Genomic DNA, 22238 nt, shown 5'->3' on the forward strand with positions numbered 1-22238 from the left:
ATTCAGAATTATTTTTTGCTACTCTTCTAACAGTGTTCCTGTCTGATGACATTGAATTTAGCAATTTAAAATTAACTGATCTTTATGATGAGTTGCAATTTGATTTAAGTAAAATATAATTTCTAATATTTTTAAAAGAATTGGTTTTTTTTTAACTTGTGTGAATTTTGCAAGTCATTTAACTTTTAGGCAGACAAATTCAGATAGCTTGCAAGGCTTTCTACAAATGTAATATAATCCACAGAAGGAAAACCCCGCTTTCCAGGAAGCAGCTAAACATTTGCCTGCCTATGGAAAGTAGTAAATGAGTTCTTATTTTGCTTTTCTTGCTGTGCAGATTTTGCTTTACTTATTAAACTGTTTTTATCTCAACCCACAAGTTTTTTTTTCCTCTTTTACCCATCTGATTTTCTCCCCCGTTCCACTGCACTGAGAATGAGTGAGTGGCTGCATAAGACTGAGTTGCTGGCCAGTGTTAGACCAAGACAGAGGAGAGAAAACTTTCCCTCCTTCGCTAGGAGATTGTGGTGGGGGGAATTACTGCTGTAAGCAAAGCTTTTCCAGAACCTCAGTTTCAGTCATCAGCACTCTTTATGTTAGCAAACTGCCGGAGTACATGAAACAATTACGGTGCGTCAGCAAGATAGGAGCACATCTGATGAAGAATGAGGTATATTCTGTTAATTGGGTGTAATACAGAAGCACCATTCTGCCTAAGTGTCAGTCAAGGCCTCCTCTAGTTACAGAATAACAAAACATCACAAGCTTTTTCTTCACTATTTTGCTGGTTTTTTTCCTCTTCTGTGAAGTAAAACTGTGAAGATGTATTTCAGGCTGTATGAAGGACAAAAATGAGTACATGCCAAATTCTATTCAAGAATTGAAGAAAATGAGTATATTCTCCCTCTCCTCTTAATTTATTATTTTAATTTTTTGTTATAATCTGAGTTGACAATACCTTATGCATTTTAAAAATGCTATTTCTTAACCAAAAGCCTTATGTTAGTAGGATTTTTACTATTGTCACATACATTTCAAAACTATTTCCCCCCCTTGTTATTTAAGACAGTTTTCTGATCTAGAATTACAGTAGTTCAAAAGAATAAACTGGTTTTGTCTAGCATTCATTAAAGCTGGTTGAACTGGTTATAATCAAGTGGTGAGAAGTTATGTTGCTGATAATAGGAGCTTATCTTGGTACTGTGCAGTTTAAAATTATGACCTGTTACAAAAACTTATAATCATGTTTATAGATGCAGTAGGGATGACATATGAATTTTAAAGTTGAATTACTTAAGCCAACATTTTTGTTTAAAAGCTTTAGATGTAAAATAAATAAAGCCAGTTATGAAGTTTCAAGGTATTTTAGCTTAGGTGAGTTGAGGCAGAAGGTTTTTGCATTTTCTTTTACAAAGCTATGTTATTTATTTGGTATTTGTATTTCTTGCAAGAAGTAAATGTTGCTGTCTTTACAGTCTTTGTCTCATCTTTATCTTACAGTAATTTATCTTGACCAAGCCACTACTTAAATGTAAATGTACTTTACATTTTTTTACTGTGATTATAAGGGAGCTTATTAGTGTATGACCAACTGTGCCTTGGAGTCAGAAAGTAGTAAATACCAACGGTTCTCTGTACAAAGTGGCATGTGCTGCATAGAAGAATTAATTAGGACCAGCTGGAATGAATTATTGTACTTAAAGGTCATTATTTGTTTTTGTCCTTTAATATCCAATAATTTTCTTATGCATTTGTGTAACAATCTGGGGGGAAAAGATTAAACCAGTAGTGCATCAAAAATACTGTATTCTTTCTCAAATGCTTTGTTTGCTCTTTGATATAATAGGTGAAATACTACAGACACTTGGCACCTGATCACTTGCTTCAAATATGCCATCGACTTGGACCACTTCTAGAGCAAGAAATTCCACAAAGTGTCCCTGGAGTGCAGACATTATTAGGGGCTGGCAGACAGTCTTTGCTTCGTACAAACAAAAGTATGAAAATTTCACGAGAATTTTGAGAGTTCTTGATATTTTATACCTTTCCTGTGGTTTTGCATGAAAAAACCCATTTGCCTACATTTTTTGGTGTGATTTTTAACAAACAGGTTGCAAACATGTTGTATGGAAGGGATCTGCTCTTGCTGCACTACATTGTGGAAGGCCTCCAGAGTCCCCTGTAAATTATGGCAGTCCACCTAGTATAGGTAAGTCAATTTTATTCTGGCACTGCCATTGTAATACCTAACTCTCAAGGTGATTGATTATTGTGATGAAGAGAGCTAAGTAGTAGTTCTGTTTATATTTATCCTTGTTAGTGCCACATACCTTACCTTTAGTGTTTTTATTAAGATGCTGTGTTGCCGTATTTATTCTAAAATTTTCTCTGAAGCTAATTTTGTCTTTGAAGTATAAAATTGAATAAAATATATTTAAACAATGAATACATACAAACAAAACTCTTTCTTAAAGATGTAATAAGGCTGCCAGTAGATAAATAATTAGTATTATAGGGCAGCAAGGCCTACACCCATTGTTAGGAAGAGTGAGTCATGTAGACTGGTAATGATTTCCTTTGGAAAAATTTGAGTCTTGTAGAAGTTATTCTTTTTGCTCCCTGGTCCATTCACTAATTTTGTAGCTGTCCTTTAGCTTGCTCTGCTGTGCTGTATCATGAAGCATGCATGTGCTGTCTGTACTGTTGAAAAACTGAAAGCTGGAGGTCAGAGGTATTCCAGCTTTTATTTTTAAGCTCTCACATGGTCACTGAAATGTTTGTTGGCTTTCATGGTTTAAGAGCAAAGATACATGTTTGTTTAGTTGCTAGAAGGATCAAGACGTGTGATATTTTAGAAGATTCTTTAAGGAGCACCCTTTTTCTTTTTTTCATGAATAGAAAAATGAGCAGAATCACTTGAATCTTTTAATTTTTCTCTATTGATGTCCAGTGAAGGGGGGATGATTAAGACCAAACTGTCTGTGTGGATTACACCAGAAAATGAGTGGGTTTTTTTACCAAAATGGTAGGTGCAGATAGATGTGCAGTGTTGGATGAGAGTGGCCAGAGAATATCCAGTTGATTGGCTCTGGATCAGGTGCAGCTGCTGCTGCAAAGACAAAGGTTCCGGTCTTGGAAAAAAAAGAAAAGACTGCAGATGTATTGAGAAACTAATATGTAACAATGTATATGAAAAAATAGATATACATATACTATATATAGTATCACAGTATAAATATTCAGCCAGAGGCTATTAGGAACAGAGACTTTTTTAATGTGATAACTTGCCGTGGCAATTTTTCAATCTCTAGACTCCTTTTGGAGGCTTTTGGTAGCCTCTAAGTTTTTAATGAATTTAAATAGGTACACATAACATATATAAAATATAAAATCGAGAGAGGTTAATTTGGGCTATTTATTTTTTTTCTTATGTTGAAGGAACTCAAAATCAAATCTCAAAATACACACCATTACACTTTATCCATAGAATTATAGTTCTCTCCCAACAGCTGAAGCAGAACCATGCTACAGCTAAACTCTTAGGTTCATTCAGTACAGCCAATTTTGACTTGGTTGATGGCAGAGTATTTAGTGTCCTAGTAGCATTTCCATTTTAAAGCACAAGTTACATGCTCTCCATGATATTTCTGTAGATGCTTGGACTGAAGGATGAGAACACGGTTCTGCTTGCTGTTTAGAGCTGAGTTTTAAGAACCTCCTCAGATGGTATAGGTATTGGTCAGAAGTGGTTCAGTTAAACCCTAATGTAGCACCTGCATCCATTCAATGTGGTTTTGTTTAGAGCCACTAGCTTTGTATTCCTGTAGAGGGCTTTTTCTGTGTTGTGCTCTAGGTGTGTAGGAGAAAATGCTTGTTGCTGGTTAGAAAATTCCCTACTTGAGTGGTTGTGCAATGGCTAGATGATTGTAAACTTGGAAAATCTTGGGCTATTTTTGGAAGGTGACTGTAGGACTGAGCTTTTTAATAGCTAAGATTTCTTTCATGGTTGCTTAGCCTTTCTTGTGAACAAATTTTAAAACATGTTGGAGGAATCAGAATGGTTGAGGACTGTTTTATGTTGTACTGTACCATACACTGTATAGTAGCTGGTGCATACTTTTTAAAGGGAAAAAGATCGGTGTATGATATCCATGGTAGCTGGAGTTGAAAGAAAGCTGTAGAGCTGCTGTGGTAGTGAAATGAAATGTTAAGAAAAATAACTTTCAGACTCTTTTTAGAGTAGAACAAGTCAGGCTTTCTAAATAAATATTATTTTATTGAACCTTTTGCAGAGCACTGAATGTTAGCAAAATTACAGTTATTTCAAATACCACTTTTTTCATGACCAGTAATTTCCTTTTCCAAACATTCATATAAGTGCTGGTACCTGAATGTTTTCAACTGTGAAGTGTATTTGGATTTTTGGGATATTTGGTTCAGAGCTGTATGTTAAAGAATTTGCTTTTGATTTATCTTATTCTATCTACTCTGATCTCTCAATGAAACCATGAACTTGAATGACACTTCTTTTATAAATTGAATTAGAATTTTTTTTTCTGTTTCCTTAAATAACTTCCAGTTTTCCCCTGGAAAGAATGCATTTTATGTAAAAAAAATATATTAGAACCTATTATTTTTCAGGCTATATGTATTTCAGGTAGATAATCCACTAATGTTTGAGGAACAGAAACAAAGACACTTAAATTCTTCTGTGTTGTGCAGGAAAACTTAACTTACATTTCAGTGAATGTACAAAGTTGGTAATTCATTTCCTAGCCTGATGAATCAATGGGTGTATGATGCTGATGGGGTATTATTTAGAATTATTTTGTGTATGTTGTGCCAGCTGCCTTGTAGGTAACTGGTTTATACACAATTAAAATAGATTTGCACAAATACATATTTCCCCTGAAAACTACAGAATATCTGTAGAACATGATGAAGAGGAGCAAAACTTGAATATGGAGTAGTCTTTGTCCAGTTGCTCTCACTTGTGCAATATATCTTATAAAAAAGTTGCTGAAATGCTTAATTAAGAACAAAAGCAGCTAGGTCATGTGCTCATTTATTTTGTTAAAGGTCTCATTTTCTTGGATGCAGAAAGAGAAAAAGAACTCTTTTTCAGTAATTTTTGGGAACTGCTGAAAAAGGAACAAACCTAAGCATAAACCTTTGAGATCTTTGAGTTCAGAACTCTTGGGAAAGCTGACCACTCAGGTGTGAGGACCTGAATGAGACTGGCTGTTTGCCCCAAACAATGAAGATTTTTTTTTTCTGACCAGAAAAAATATATGCCTTTCAAAACTAATATTTCATGATTTTACAGAGTAATCAACCTCAAGAAAATTCTGAGGCATTTTACACTTTTTTCACTTTGTTTATTAAGTGATGCTGGTGTTTTGGCTGTAAAGAGAATGCCAGGTTCTGAAAGCAGTGTAAATGTCTCTTTTTAGAAATACAATAAATACTTTAGGCCTAACTAGCTTACGAGTACTGCGTGCAACTCTATTATTCTGTTAATTATAGGAAAAAAATAAAGGAAAAGACTGCATTTATATTAAAAGATCTGTGTAAAAGTAACATCTTGTTACACGTTTATTCAAGTCTAGAGTGAATTATACTTAAGTATAATAAGACTTGTTAGTATGCAAGAATAAATGAGCTATAGAAGTCTTATGGAACTTTGAGTAAAATACCAATGGAACTATATAGTGAAAGTAAGTGGGTTATTACTGAAGTCAGGGCAGTTTGGAAATGTTTGAGATTGTGTAGCTTTCATTTGTTGTTGCTTTCTGCCTCTTGAAATATCTCACCTCTTACCACTCTGAATTAGGAAGGGTTGGCAGTTGCTTTCATCAAGCAAATGAATATTATATGTGAAGTTTGAGATGTATATAGAATTTTTGTGTTTCCAGAAATACTCCAGTTAGGATTTGGAATACTTTTACCTTCATGATATGACCAGAGACAAATTCTGGCTTGATAGGATAGCAAGCTTAATCATTTTACTTGGTTAACAGTCATGTCCAAGTCAAGAGACTTGGAATACTGTATAGAGTTCAGAAGCTGAAGAGAAAAATGGTAGGAAGCTAGAAGTCAATTCAAGCTGGGTTTTGTTCTTTTTTTTTTTTTTGGTCTTGGACATCTTTGAAGAAGCGGGGGGAACAAACTGAATGCTTGATACATTCAGTCTTACTAGCCTGGAGAGTGAAAGGAGCTGTCTAGCAGTCTCTACTATTATTTTTAACAGCTCTGAATCCCATGGTATTCATTAGAGGCCTGCCTAGCCTCTTAAGTTAATGAAACTTGATTCAATAAGGGTAAGAGTTGTAAGTGAATTATATCCTTGGGTTATCCTTCCAGGATTCTTCTGAATCTAGTTCTATTTTTGTGTGAATGGAAGGGGAATGAACTTGGATTCTGGTCTTCAGAACAGAACTTCTATTAGTTAAATACAACTCTAAAAAGGAAGAAAATGAAAGATTGTGTATACATTTAAAAATTTAGCTTATACTTGGTACAAAATTAAATTTGATTTATCACTGACTAGTGGATAAGGCAGATTACTATCCCCCATCTTTACGGCATATTCCATATTCAAGGATAAGACCATGTAAATAAGGAGATAGAATTGATCACTTTGGTAAAATTAGAAAGTGGAAAGAAAACTAAGTGAAAAAAAAAGGACTAATACTGCTATATCAGTCAGACCTCCAAATTTATTTTCCTTTTAACAGATTGCTGTTTTTCTTTGAGCTGCTTGGTCTATTTTGGGTGGGGAATGAGTTAGAAAAGTTCTGAAACTTTGAAGGCGTTCATTTGGTGCCCGTTGCATACCTGAGAGGGAGAAAATCTATACTCTTTTGTAAGTTCCACTGAAAACTCCCACCACTTCACTTCCATTGGCTTTGTCTGATTTTTACATTGTTCCATGGGAAACCAAACAAATAAGGTGGTTTTGACTCTTTGAGATGTGTGGTTTTGAGATTAAGGTTGTTGGCAGCAGTGAATTCTGACAGTAGAAGCAAGATTTTAAAAAACAAAATTGCATTTTAGGTTCCTGAGTGACCCTTATTAAAAAAATGAATTTAAACTCTTACATTTAGAGCCTTTGTTTTTTAAATCCCATGTTTTTTACTCTACCTTGCTTGCTTTTTTTTATCTCTGGAAATTAAAGATCCTGAGCAATATTTGGCCCTCCTTTCAAAGGAGGATTAGACTAGGTGATTTTTAGAGGCCATTTACAACTTCAACTATTCCGTGATTCTGCAGTAATGGAAGCTGGAGTTCTTCTGGTATTAAATCTGGTGAGGGATATGAAACAAAACATGAAGAGTTTTTACAGGTCTGTCAGCAGTAGGAGGAACAGTAGGTCCTGCTGCTGAATGGGGCAGGAGACCTGAAGTAGGATGAGAAGGAGACTTTGTAGAACTAAAGATTGGGTCCTCCTCATCTCAGTCCCTGGGCAAGTGATGAAGCAAATATTTCTGGAGGTCAATGTAGGAAAAGACAGGTACATGGTTAAGAGTTGTTGGCATTGATCTGTGAAGGAGAAATTATGCCTGACTAGCCCAATAGCCTTTTAAAGGAGATGAGTAGCTTGGAGATGAGGGGACAATAGTGAATGTTATTTATCCTGAGTTCAGCAAGGCTTTCTGAACAGCCTCCCATAACATTCTCAATGGCAAACTGAAAAGATATGGCAGAACTGCTGGGATCAAAGGGCTGTAATCAGCAGAGTTAATTCCAGTGACTGGCACAAAAGCCAGTCACTCACTAGTGGTGTACTCCAGAGGTTGGTGCAAGAGCCAGTATTGTTCAACAGCTTAATTAATAACTTGGATGATGAAGCAAAAAGTTTTGCAAACAGTTGAAATCTAGGAGTAGTGGATGATTGAGGAGGACCTTGACAGGGTGGAGAAATGCATCAACAGGAATCTAATGAAGTGTCACAAAGAGAAGAATGAAGACACAATGTGCCCTTGCACACAAAACCGAATCAGCATCCTGGGTTGCTGGAGGCAGTGCATTGCCATAAGGTCGAGGGGGTTCTTTCCTCTACTCAGTGTAAATAAGATCACACCTGGAGTGCTGGATCCAGCTCCTCAGGAAAAGACATACATGGACTGTCTATAGCTGTTAGCTGGTCTATCAAAGGACCAGGAAAGTGATGAAGGGATTGAAGTATCTGTCATACAAGGAGGAGCCAAGAGACCTGGGATTGTTTAGCCTTGAGAAGAGAAAGTGTGGCACAGGCAGGATGGTGGTGCTAGTATCAATGGTTATAAATACTTGAACTGGAGCATGTGATGAAGATGGAGCCACACTCTTCTTATTGCATCCTGACATGGCAGAGGTCATCAACCAAAACTGAAATAGAGGAACTTCAATTTAAACGTAAGAAAACAGGTTTGGGGGGTGATAAGAGCTCTGGCACAGGTTTCCCAGAGGGATTGTGAAATCTCCGTCCTTGGAGATGTTCAAAACTGGACTGGATGCAGCACTGAGCAACCTGTTCTAGCTGACCCTGCTTGAGCAGGGGGCTTGGAATAGATAACCTTTCTAGAGGTTCCTTTCCACCTCAGCCATTCAGTGCTTGGGTGGTAGTAGACCATTGGAGGCTGGTGATATTGTATGAATATGAGCCCAGTTACTAAAAACTAGAAGCCACTTAATTTTGTTTGGAACAAGTTAGTAAACAATTGTTAGCAGCTTAAAATGATAAAATTTGTGAAAAAGTTTCAAAATGTCAACAAATTCACAGCTTTCTCTGACACTGGCTTTTACTGATTATTAAATATGAAGAATCCTGATTTTGAAACCAGAATATCATTTGGGAGTAAGTGGTGGTTTATCATACTGTGTTGTGCAACAACCACTTAGCAGCATCTGGTTTTTTTATCTGTTTTCAATTTTACTTATTTATTTTCGAAACAGGACCTTATGTGTAAGTAGCAGGCGGGCATGTAAAACTAAGTTAATATTAATTTCCTTGGTCAGCCAGGCATTGGGTAGTTTTTTCAAGGTACTGTCCATTTCACAGTGCCCTTCCAGCAAGGAGCATGCAATCTCTCTTCTGTTGTTTTCTTCTTTCCAACCCTTCCCTTTATGTTGGTTGACTCACTAGAAGGCCCAACTAGCGTTCTCTAACCCACCCTGGGATAAAGTATCATCTTCCTTCACTTCCTACACCTATGTAGTTTGTGGCTCCCACTGCAACTGTTTCACTGCTTATACCTTGTCACTCTTCCTGTGATTAACAGCTTTGTTCATGCTTACTCATTTGTGTGAGGCCAAGCAAAGACAGAAAAGTGCTAATATGGCTGAAACGAGAGAGAGATTAGACTTGCAGTCACAGAGGGTTCTAAATTTATTTTTTTTCCAAATGCAGTTAAATTCAAGCTAAATAGGTTAGAGACTTGACAAGTGTTGATGTAGCAACTGTTATAAAACCAAGGGCCTGTAATTTGTGTGAAGGCATTAATATTAACAGTTGGTAATCTTTCTCAGCTTGGACAAGAAAAATCAATTTTGTTTGACTGAAGGAATTTGTGACGTAGCTATTTTTGATTTTTACCTGTACTCTGGAGGAAAAAAATAAATGCTATTGTGCTGGCAGAGTTTGCAGGTGACACATTGGAGGTGTCAGTATTTAAAATAAGTAGTGGGAATTGGTCAGTAAGAGAAATCAGGATAAATCACTTGGCAAAATTGATGAGAGTAAATACAAAGGTAGTTAGATGGAAGGGATATTGAAGAACAATGGTGGATGTGAGAATTCTGTTTTAAATAACCAGAAGATACTCCCCAGTCTGAGAAGTCTTAAAAGTTATGTGCTTATGGATAGTGTCCAAACCTGCAGGAGATTGGTTCTTCCCCTCCCCTCTGCTAATTGCATGAACTTGGTAAAAAATTTCTTCTCAGAGAATGTAAGTTCATAATACTGTGGAGGGATTTCTTTTCATGTCAAATTGCTTTTTAATTCACTTAGTTTTATGTTTAACCAGTGCTGGTATTTTTGTACATTTTAAGTTTTGTTCAAGGCTAAAGAGTAAGACGGATTCCAGTCTTCCCATTTCCAGTGCCACAGTATTACCTTTTATTTCCTCTGGTAGGTTGATTGTTACTGAACAAAGGGTGTTTCACCTCCTGAGTTACTCAGGGATATGTGAAATAGTAGCAAGTTGCCCCTTGGTGATTGATATCAGCGAGATCATTCTTAGAAATACTGGGTTGGGTTCTGCTAAACTTAGCTTCTTCAGTGTTACCAAAACACTCCCAAACCCAAACAACCTGCCCCCACAAACCCCCTCAAAATTGAAGTTGATCCCAGGTACTTAAGAAGTTTTTTATAAATTCAGGTATATATTAAAAATTACATGCTTATGAGAAGTCATTTATTGTTTTATCCTAAAGAGTCTGCTTGCAGTTTTGTTTCATTGACACAACATCGCTAAAAATTAAACTTTTAGTTAAGCTTTTTTCACTTTTTGTGAGCTATTGCTTAATTTGAAGGCATTGAGAGATCCATTAACCATATCCATCTTACATTAAAAGTAGACAAAAGGCAATTTCTGTGTAGGTTGAGGTTGTGTAAACTCATTTTGTTGGGATGAAGACCTTGATTCTGTTTTTGTGTGTGTACTTGTTTGGTTTCTTTTTTTGTGTGTGTGTGTTTTGTTTACTGAGGTTTTTTTTTTTTTAAATGTAGGATGATTTGTCAGATACCAAAACTAGATTTATCTTGTGCCTGAACTAATCTTGGTTTCCTGCTGTTCTGAAGTAGACCATTGGCAAGGAAAAACTTTGTCAAAAAGCAAATGCAACCACTAGTTTTCTAGTATGAGGGAAGGGTGAAGATATAGTAGAGCCTTAAGACAGCAGTTGTTCCTCGACTAAAAGTGCTTTGTTTTACAGCTAATAATTCCACTCCTTCAAAAAGCTTCTTGAACTAGGAAAACTCCCTTGAATTAGGGCCTGAGGCTAATGGACTTTGCACTTGGTTATAACACAAGAAGCTTGTAGTTCTTACAGAATAGCTACAATCCCACTATAAAAATTGGCAAATCTGGTGTAATTTGACCTGTGCTGGCTCATGCACCACTGCTATGTTGGTCTGGGCCAAACCCAAGAGGTGTGAGCGGTTTGTAGCTGTTGTGCAGTTGATACCAGGGAGCAAGTTTTCCAGGAGCCAGCAGCGCCGTTGTGGCCAAGAAGGCCAGTGGTATCCAGGGATGCTTTAGGAAGACCGTTTCCAGCAGGTCAAGGGAAGTGATCTACTCAATCCTGATGAGGTCAGTCTGGAGTGCTGTGTCCAGTTCTGGGTTCCTCAGCACAAGAGAGACATGGAGGTCTTGGAGTGGATCCAGTGGAGGGCTATGAGGATGGTTAAGGGACTGGAGTGTCTCTCCCTGAGATAAATAGGACAGGCTGAGGGAGATGGGCTTGCTCGTCCTTGAGAAGCAACAACCAAGAGGTGACCATATCAGTGTCTATAGAAGGGAGGGTGCCAAGAGAAATAAGCCAGGCTCTTCTTGGTGGTGCAAAGAAATAGGACAAGAGGCAATGGGTGGAAACTGATGCACAGGAAGTTCCACCTTTGTGGAATTATTCCTTCTGTGAATATGAGGAAGAACTTCCCTGTGTGGGTGACTGTGCACTGGAACAGATTGCCCAGAGAGGTTGTAGAGTCTCCCTCTCCCTTGAATGGAGACATTCAAGAACCATCTAGGTGCAGTCCTGTGCCGCATGTTCTAGGATGACACTGCTTGAGCAGGGAGGTTAGACTGGATGACTGACCGTTGTCCCTTCCAAATTTGCTTTAAATCTTCCAACACCATTCTGTATGTGCATGTTACATTATTTGCCTTGTCACGGTTCTGTAGATTATAAAATGTATCACCATTGCCATTCTTCGGTCTAATGAGGATATGGAGTGTAACTAATGTCTATGTATCCATGCAGAGAAGTATTATACTTTGTTGCTTTATTATTGCATGAGTAGCAGTTTAAAATGAATTACAGTGAACTTTATTTTCTTCACTGACATTCTGGATGAAGATTTCCATTTTGTTGAAGTGAATTCTTGCTCCTGGAACGTGTTAGCTTTTAAACTTGAAAAAAAGGTCTCAAAGCTCTTTGAAACAAAGTTTTGTTAGTCAAAATCAGAAATTTCTGTAAGTTTTAGTAAATTAATTTGTAAATTTTTGTATGGTGGTTTTGTGTGTGTGTTTGTTTAACTGTAGTGGGTAGCAGGATTCTTAAAAAATAAACTGTCTTACAAGTGATGGATAAATGTTTGAGTAGACATCAAGAAGCAGGTTGCCTTGGAGAAGATTTGAATGTGTGCTGACCTTCAATTAATAGCTATGTGGAAGCTTTCACGCTTTTTGTGTTTGAGGTAGGTTATTCCTTCATGGAAGCTGCCTCAGTACTCCTGAATTTGGGCGCTTAAAGTTGCAAGTTGTATTGCATCTTTGTACCATGCCTTGCATTTCAATACTTTTTCCATGTCTGTGTCATAGGCTACTTTTGTACATATTTTTCTCTAACTAGGGCAAAATGAGATCATTACTATAGTAAGCTGTTCATATGTGCAAGTGCTCCAGTGATGAAATAAATTTTCCAACCTTGTCAAGTATCTTAGTTTATGAACGCAATATAAATGTGTCTCTTCTTTTTTCTTTACCCATTTGGTAGTGGATACCCTGTTTTCAAGAAAACTAAATGGAAAATACAGACTTGAACGCCTCGTTCCAACTGCAGTCTATCAACATATGAAGATGCACAAACGAATTTTAGGACATTTATCTTCTGTATACTGTGTAACTTTTGATCGGACTGGCAGGCGAATATTTACTGTGAGTACAAAATCTGTATTTTTGTAGACATTTTCTTTTTTAAGTACACATAAGATGTCACCTAATTGTTTCCAAAACCTGAATATAGGATAGATACACTGATTATGAATGAAAAGAAGGTAATCCTTTGCCACTATTCCTCTCATATTTTTTTTTTTTAGTAGCCGTGCTGGTTTACATGCTACTAGGTGTGATGGTGATAGCTGATCTGTGTAGTTCATTGGGAAAACTGTTCATTTTCCCACTGAACCTATGTAGGTTCTTTCTTCTGGGTTTGTTTGCTCTAGCAAAAACATAAGCAAAACAAGGAACCGCCACCACAGAATTTGATTAGGGAGTCAGAGAGAGAACAATCATGTGGTGTGTTGTAACAAATGTTGGTTCACAACAAATTGTTTTTATGAGATCCTAGGAAGTAAGAGAGAGAACAATCACATGGTGTGTTGTAACAAATGTTGGTTCACAACAAATTGTCTTTATGACATCCTAGGAATTTTTTTTAAATACTAGTGTTCTTAGTATTTTTAATTATTTGCTTTTTTTGTTGTTGTTAAGTCATAAATACTAGACAGATGTCTGAAGTCAGTACTGAAATTGCAGCTTTCCCAAGGAATGGGATTTATAAAACCAGATAGGTATCAGTGTAATATTTGGATTTCTTGGTAAGTAGTCAGTTTCAGTAGAGACAAAGATTTCATAAACACACTTCATGCCAGTCCAGGATGCTTTGGCTGCATTTATTGCCTTCCTACAAACACTGGATGTAATTGATACCTGTGTGGATTGAGGAGCTTGATTGTGTCCTTTTAACCTCATGTCAGATAGCTTGAACAATGCGGATAGAAATACAGTTCAGGTTTCCTATTTTTCCTTGCAGTCCTAACTTCTAAAATTCTTTCAGAAGGCAGTTGTAAGTATAATTTGCCCTTTTGCCCACATACATCTTGCTTTGTCATGTGGGGAGATGTGTTGTTGAAGGGATGGGACACCTTGCGGTGTTTTGAAGAGGCAGATTTTTTGTTCACTTGTTATTTCAGACATAGAAGAGACTCATTTTCATATTTCGTTTGTTTTCATCAGCAAGCCAAATCACAGGCATTAAAATCTTATGTCCTGTGGTTTATATGTGATTGAATTATCAGGAAAGGGGCTCTGTGTTGTGGGTTTATTTTGTATGTGACATGGTAGAATGCATTAGAGATTCTATGAGAGAATTCTCTTGACTGTAACAGTTGTTTTTTTCCAAGAGAGAAGTAGAACAACCTGAAATAAAATGGAGGGTGGAGAGGGGCAATATGTTTCTGCAACCCCATAGTTTTGCTGGCATTCCTTTGCTGACTGGTGTCCTGGTCTAATTGCTTGGAAAAAAGTTCCCAGTTTAGATCATGATTACTTCAGTCTGGTGTTAAATAAAGTGGCCATAGATGTTAAATGTGGTTGCTGAATTTTCATTTTGGAGAGTCTGGGACTGAACTTCTTGTCTCTGCACTTAGGTAAATCCAGTGTTCTTCGTGTAGATGTTTAAGTGGTTGTTGGCAAATGGTTGTATTCCACATTTTGGTAAAGTCCAAGTTGCTGTAGCTGGCCTCATATTGTCAGTGGATAAACAGTCATGATCTGTTGTGTTGTAATTGCATCTGTATAATGAAATGGTGCCAATTCTTTTCAATCTAGACCACTACAACTTCTAAAGTCTCAAGTGTGGCGTGTAAATTTGTGTGCATCAGTAGGGAATTGTTCTTGCCTTACATTTTTACTCTGCAGCCTTCAGTGTGATGGTATCTAGATAAATTGTTTTAGATTTATAATTGGTTCTAGAAGCTGCATCATGATAGTTTCCTGTTCCACGTGACATCCACGTGACATCTGAAGGATTGAAAGCCTCTAAATTCAAGCTTTGTTTGTGTTCTGTTTAGAATTAAAAGGAAAAGAAAGTGTTTTCAGCATCTCCCAGTGCTCATCTGGGAGATGTTGTCCTTGCTAGAAAGATGTTACTTCTATTTTGCCTAAAGACAGCGCGAACAGGATATGATACGTTTTTCCTACTAGCCTACTTGGCCTGTATTGTGTTCATGTAGCAAGGTTGTGGTACTGGGGGGGCTTCTGTGAGAAGCTACCAGAAGCTTCCTGCTTGTTCAACAGAGCCAATGCCAGCCAGCTCCAGGATAGACGCGCTGCTGGCCAAGGCTCAGCACATCAGTGACGGCGGTAGTGCCACTGGGATAATGTGTTTAAGGAGGAGAAAAATCCCAGGGCAGCTGCAGCTGAGAGAGAGGAGTGGAAATATGAGAGAGAAATAGCCCTGCAGATCCTATCATGAGTGAAGAAGGAAGAGGAGAAAGTGTTTCAGGTGCTGGAACAGGTTCTCCTGCAACCTATGGGGAAGACTGTGGTGAGGCAGCTGTTCCCCTGTGGAAGTAGAGACTTTGTATTTATTCTAGTTCTACTGAAAAGCATGACTTGCAGAGCCAATGCAGGGTAATAGAAACAAATGCTGTCTTCTCTAGCTCCTGCACTACTCAAATTTCTGACTGCAAAAAACTTTTTTCCCCACCTTTATTTTCTTGTCTCTGCTGAGATTATTCTTTCTAGGGAATAATAAGCAGCACTGTGTAATAGTCTGTGTAAGATTTCCAACCCAAGATTAATCTGTGTGTTGCTTGGCAGTTTCACTTCATCCCACAAGTGTGTGTAATGGTAGGAAAATGAACCAATTTTACTCCATACCTTGGTAATGCAGTCATCAATTCTCTCTCGGTGCTGAAGTTGTTTTAGGATTCACTTTTGACAGACGCTTTTTAATAGGTACATAATTTGTAGGAGTTGTAGATATAACCTTGGAAACATGAGCTGTGCTGCAAGCCAATGCCATTGCTAGTAGAATTGCAACAGTATTTTAAGAGTTGTGGATTGTCCCATTCAGATCAGATAGAAACACATGAATTTATTTGAACTCTTAATATTGATGTCTTGCTGAGGTGCTACAGAATGTACAAATTTACCTTAGTTTTTTTCTCTTTTGTTTTCCTTTTCCCCTGCCTTTTCTGCCCCTGGCCCCCCCTTTTCATTGTTGAGACTTGGCTGACAGTCATTTTTTCTCTGCAGTGGAGATGTACAACCTGTGCCTCTGTAGTGACACTATAACCAGCTGGCAGGGAGCAGACCCATTTTATGCTGATTTTTTTCCTCGGTTTAGTGTTACTAAAAAGACCTCTGGGAACCCTCCAGGTGGTATTAGGTCCCACAAGTATTTTTTATTTTTTTTCCTTGCTGACCATTTTATATCTTTCTGTGACTGATTTCTACCTTTTATAGTATTTGGTAGTTTTGGGTCTGCCATTCCCCCCTCCTAGTTTCAGGTCTCTCTTTTGAGCAGTGAGGCTATTATTTGCAGTTTTACACACAAGCAAGCACACATACCCTTCTGTCTTGGCTTCTTGGGCTTTTTGGTGGTGACTGCATTTTGAGAAGAGTGTACAAGCTTCTTCATACTCTAGAATCTCATAATCATGATAACAGAATCACATGAGCAGATACTATCTTTCAGATAATTATAGCATCCTTACTGACAAACTGGTGATGTACAGGTTAGATGTGTGGACTGTGAGAGTGTCAGTTTAGTGCATTTTCAGGTTCAAAGGGTTGTGATTAGCAGCACAGTGACTGCTGGAGGCCTGTCACTAGAGGTGTACCCCAGGGTTTGGTACTGAGACTGGTACTCTTTCACAGTTTCTTTAAGGACCTGGGTGATGGGGCAAGAGGGTGCCTTCAGTAAATGCACAGAAGATAACAAAACCTGAGTGGTGGATATACCATCATGTTCTAGCTGACCCTACTTGAGCAGGGAGTTTGGACTTAGACCAAAGTATCTTCTCACCTCAATAATTCTGTGATTCTGTCTGCTCATTGCTGTAGCTCAGACTGGTTGTGTTCCCTGCTCTAGCACTCTGGCAGTCTAGCAGTTAGATGAGGCAAATGTGTTCCACAGAATCTCAGCATGGAAGTTTTATGCATAGGTAAAATAGTATAGGCTGTACCATTGTTCTTCTCACCTAAGAGGCAAAAAATATAATTATGAACAAGCTTCTGTAACTATTTCCTTTGCCTAGGAGACCTGGTCCTATTTTATAAAAGGTATGTGATAGTATTGCCATGCCTTCTGCTGTCTTTAAAGCGTAAATGCAGGTAAGCTTGTACACTGTAAGTAGATGGAATAGGAAAAACTGGTGACATTTTGTAAGGATGGTGTCACATTGTAACTTGTTGTAGCACCTGTGTGTGTGTCCAGTAGCAGATCAGTTCTCTGGATGTTAAAACCCAACTTTGTATTGCTTCTGATCCTAAGTAATTGAATTAAATGTTTACACTAAACCTTGTCTGTCAGCGTGTGTGCAGTGTTCGAATATCATGGTATTGAGCCATGGTGTGGTGCAAATACCCAGACTTTCAGGAAGGCACAGGAATGCAATAAAAAATGGAGGAATGAGTTCTGAATTTTTTGTTAGGGCTGTGAATTCATTGTTATACGGGCAAGTAGCTGTTAGTATTGTGTGGGAAGACCAGCAAAAATTGAGTTAAGTATGAATACATAGATGAAGCCTCTTAAGTTTGTTGAGAAAGAGTGGTCATTTCGGTGTTTGTTAATGTGAATATTGAAGCAGGTTTGTAGTAGTTCAACTTAAAAATGGAATAGCTGTTCATACATCCTCTTTACCTAACTTATTGTGGTAAGTATGATGATGATGAAACTAGGAAGATAAGGAACATAAGTAGGTATAAATGACAGACTGTACCAGTTCATAATTCACTTTCATGTTTAATGTAAATTTTTATTTTAATGTATTGCAACAGCTTCTTCAGTTTGTGGTGGATTTTTGGAAAAAGTGTCTTACTAAAGCATAGACCAACTTACTGTAGGATTTGTGATCAGTATTATAAATTGGTATATGCTGTTGAGAATGTAAACCTGTGTTTTGAATGCAGTGTGGAAAACTGTTAAAAGCATGGGTGGGAGTATCTGCATGTCACTACTTCTGTTTTTCACTTCACTGTGCTAACTCTAACATCGAAACAGCTAATGGTGTGGTTGAAATTATTTCTACCTTACTTCTAGGGATCAGATGATTGCCTTGTAAAAATCTGGGCAACTGATGATGGAAGGTTGTTGGCTACCCTGAGAGGGCATGCAGCTGAAATATCTGATATGGCAGTAAACTATGAAAACACCATGATAGCTGCTGGAAGCTGTGATAAAATGATCCGAGTTTGGTGCCTTCGAACTTGTGCACCCTTAGCAGTCCTTCAGGGCCACAGTGCATCTATAACGTCATTGCAGGTAGGTTTTTGCTTTGCAAAAATGAGTCATGAGAACGTTCAGTGTAATAAAAATGCATGCCTGGCAACTAAGCCCTGAAGTGAGAAGGAATTTTCATGGTATGCATTGTGAAATAACACGTTTATTGTCAAAATGCTTGACCTTTGAAGAATGCCAGACATAATCCTTGTTCAAAAAAGTTTCATGGCACATATGGGCAGTTCCGTTTTGAAGTACCCCTCCTTTGCAGGCTGTGATTCTGAGCACAGGTGTATTGAGTAAGAACTGCAGTCACTGGGAGTACTTTGATTTGCTTTTGTTTAGAGTTGCATGCTATTGTGCAACTTGGTTGGTGGGGAGGGAGGAAGAATCTGGACTGCTTTGGCAAGTAACTCAGAAGGGTGGTTCTGGAGGGAGTGACTGAGCAACATTTTGTTATTTTGGTGTTCATTGTTCATTCCAATCTGTTTCCCTTAAGTATGGTTTGATACTTGATTTTCTTTTTTTCTTTTTTTTTTCTTTTTTTTTTTTTTTTCCTTTTTTTGGTGAAATGAATTGTGGAACTTCTTAGCACATCTGGAACAGATTAACAGGAGAACTTTTTTTTCTTCCCCCTTTTCCCAGTTCTCTCCATTATGTAGTGGCTCAAAGAGATACTTGTCTTCGACTGGGGCAGATGGAACAATATGCTTTTGGCTGTGGGATGCTGGCACCCTTAAAATAAAGTTAGTTGCTATTTTATTTATTACTATTTCTATTTATGTAATTAAGAATGACATACAAATACGGAGAAAAATTTGACTAAACAGCTTTTCATTGGCTATTTCAGTATGTGATTGTTGGGTATGATCTGTTTCTGTTGTAGCTATAGCTTGCTTGTTTATCTATTAAAAACTAAGTTGATAATACAATGTTTTATGGTGTGATAATGTATATCTGTTAATTTAGAAAATAAGTCTACTATTGAGGTTTTTTGTTTAATACAATGTCGAAGTTGGCACTCCTTTATTCTGATGTCATCTCTTAATCTCAAATGAAATGAAAATTATGTTGATAAAATTATTGCAATCTAGATTGCAAAGTCCAGTTTTTAAGGAGACAGTAATATCCTAGTAAAAATCAGGATAGGATGTTTTTGATGTTTGTTCTTTCCTTACTTATATTACCTTTTCATAGTTGCTCTTGGCTGTAACATGGCAGAAGGCAGAATTCTTGGACAGCCATGTATTGATGGCTGAAGTTGAGTATGAAGTTTCTGCCTTCAAAGATACTAAAAATGTTGTCAGGACTTTCCAATATAGTTTTTTAAAACCAACTTGCTCAGTAGCTTTCAAATGCTCTTTGCTCTTCCTTTATCACTAAAACCCATAGCTTAAAATTGGAAATGGATGGCTTAGTAATCATAAGCGATTTAGTTTTGACGATGGCATGTATTCTTCTGAATATATGCTTGCAGGTGAGTTCAATTTCCTTGTAGTTTTAGTAATTGCTGCTAGAATCTTTTCCTTGCAGTGCTGAGGTTATGCAGAGCTTGCAGGCACACTTGCATAGGTACTTTTCTAGTTGTCTGGGCCTTAGCTATTTTGATGTTCTCTGGATGTTGTATCTCTTTTGATAATGTAAGTGAAGCTGTGTCTCAGGTTGTTACTCCTCTGCTGCCTAGTGCATGCTGTAATCAAATTAAGACTCCCCTTTTTACTGAGGAGAGGAGGACATAACTTACATGCTTATTTTTGTGTGAAGGAAAGGAGTTGCCACCACATTATTTTTTTTAAGATTTCCCAAGTCTGAGCTCTTGTTGACAAGATGAAATCTTTGTCTGTCTGATTGGTAAACCTTTTGAGCCCACATGTTTTTTTCTTTTCTTTCTTTTTTTCTCCTTTTCCTAAGTAAAGTTTTAGTCTGCGAAATTGATTTTTGAAATGAATTCTGTCATTAGAAAATAGCAAATCCTTGAGAGCTAGGTAGGTTATAATATATAATAATTATATATATAATTACATAATATATATATAATTATATATAATATATAAGGTAGGAGATAAATGTTTCAAAATGATGATTGTTTGAATGAATCATGGAGTTGGATGGGATTTGTCTTGAGATAAAACTTAGGTAGGGGAAAAACTGGTTCCAGTTATAGTAGGGGATTCTGAACTAATTCCTTTCCATGGTGATATATAATTGTGGAACAAAAATTTTTAGTGAGATGTGCTCAACAAATATTAAAAGTATAAAAGATATTTGAGTAATGCTTTCATGTAGAAGTCATTGTAATGTGATTAGACAGGGGCATAGAGAAAACAGATCAGTTCAGCTGTCTTGTGCAGCACAGCAAGGAAGTGGTCTGGTAACCTAAGTCACGCCAGTGATTCATGTCGTTTGACAACAGAGTGCAGATTAAGTTTTGAGACTGGAATCTTTCTACTGCTCTTACCTTCTGTTCCGGAAATATTTTTTACATTGGGTTTGAGAGGAGAGAGGAAGCCATTAAGCTGTATTCCTTCAGTCTGGAAAAAACCAAATGTATGAAGATGAGTCATGTACAGTCATGAGTGTGTTGAGGAGGGAATATAATGAGGAATTGATTGTGGGCCCTTATGGTTCTAGAAGGTATCAGATGGAAGTATCCATTTTCAAATCGGAAGAAGATGGTTCTTTACAAAACATGCAACTGAGTTACAAAACTTCTTGCCACAGGATATTATGCATTATGTGAAGGTATTAAAAGGCATCACTGTGTGCTTTTTCTTTTTAGGTCTTTGTTTAAACTTAGTAGAACTGTAATGTATTTGAAGTAATTGATGCTTTTTAATCCGAACTAAAACGTGATAAAAATGTCTAAATAAGAAACAGGCATGTCTTTTGAGACTGGAACATAACTTTTTGCCACTTGTGATATTGAAACAGATGGACACTCAGACAAGTCTTAATTTCCTGAGTTGAACAGTGTACTAGTTCAGGGAACTTGTTAGTGGAAGTTTTATGTAATGTGCTAAGGTGTAAACTTTTCTAACTGTGCTTATCACAATTATTCTGGTAAACCAAAAAAAATTATACTGGAAAACTTGCATTCCAGTGTAATTTTCCACAAGAAGGCTGCATTGCATGGCCAGTGCATCTCAGCAATGGGTGTATATTGTCATAACAGTTTTCAGTGAGGTGGTTGCACTTCTTACACACTTGAATCTGTTTCTCCTTCTGGAGCTGTGGAAGTGTGGCAGGTTCCCTCCACATCCATTCAGTTGTGTGCTGGGGGAAAACAAGTACTAGCAATATAAGAGCATCAAAGGAAAGAATGATGCCTGTTAATTTTTTGTCATAATGCCGTTTTTTGAGGTTATTTTAAAAAGGTATGTTGTGTAGGCTATCTGGAAGAGAGTTTCGCTGGTGAGGTGGGAAGTTTATCCTTCCTTTTATTCCTGTAGTAAAAAATACAGGCTTGTTTCTGTTCAATATCTCTAAAGAGGGGGAAAGCTGGCAGGGAAAATAAGATCTCTTACCATGGTTATTCAGCCTCTGAGCTTGCTGCCCTGTATCTTGATTCTAGTACAACTCCCACCCCAGGAAGGAGAAATTGGAGCTTTCAAGCATAACCAAGAGTTCTGAGTAGTTCAGGTGAAGGATGCTGTAATATGCTTAAGTCAGAACTTGATTTCATGTTCCTCCTGAGCTTGACTGCAACCTGCTCTGCAAGAATGCAATTGCTATCAGTGATGAAAGTGTGTTACTAAATTATGCAATGCTTCAAATGGGGATGGGTGGTGAAGTCTTGAAATTTTAGCTACTTAAAAGAGAAAATCTATATATCCCATCCCTGCTTTTTGTACTCAACACTACTCGAATCACCTGGCAGTGGGCAGCCTAACAATGATCATGTGGTTGATTGTCATTTCAAGATGATTGGCAGTGCCATTAGTACTTTGCTGAAATCTTTCATGAAAAAGGCAGAGTTGGTATTGTGTTCAGTGGGCTCTCAAATTAAAAAAACCAGTTTCGTTCTTAAATACACTGAGTTGTATTTTCTGTTTTTTTTTCTTATCTCTGCAAATGTTTATTTTGTT

The 22238-nt window shown here is 37.4% G+C and overlaps 1 protein-coding gene across 2 annotated transcripts in view; it reads left to right on the plus strand.

Moving 5' to 3' along the window:
- LOC104692827 (pleckstrin homology domain interacting protein) overlaps positions 1-22238 on the plus strand; it is a 107516-nt gene that overhangs the window by 9066 nt on the left and 76212 nt on the right. For both annotated transcript variants that reach the window (XM_039568951.1, XM_039568953.1), the window contains exons 5-9: positions 1847-1997; positions 2111-2209; positions 12700-12860; positions 17974-18195; positions 18799-18899. In XM_039568951.1, coding sequence (XP_039424885.1) covers positions 1847-1997; positions 2111-2209; positions 12700-12860; positions 17974-18195; positions 18799-18899 — 734 coding nt within the window. The remainder of the gene's footprint in view (positions 1-1846; positions 1998-2110; positions 2210-12699; positions 12861-17973; positions 18196-18798; positions 18900-22238) is intronic.

The sequence above is a fragment of the Corvus cornix genome, chromosome 3 (genome assembly GCF_000738735.6).
Source record: "Corvus cornix cornix isolate S_Up_H32 chromosome 3, ASM73873v5, whole genome shotgun sequence".
NCBI lineage: Eukaryota > Metazoa > Chordata > Aves > Passeriformes > Corvidae > Corvus > Corvus cornix.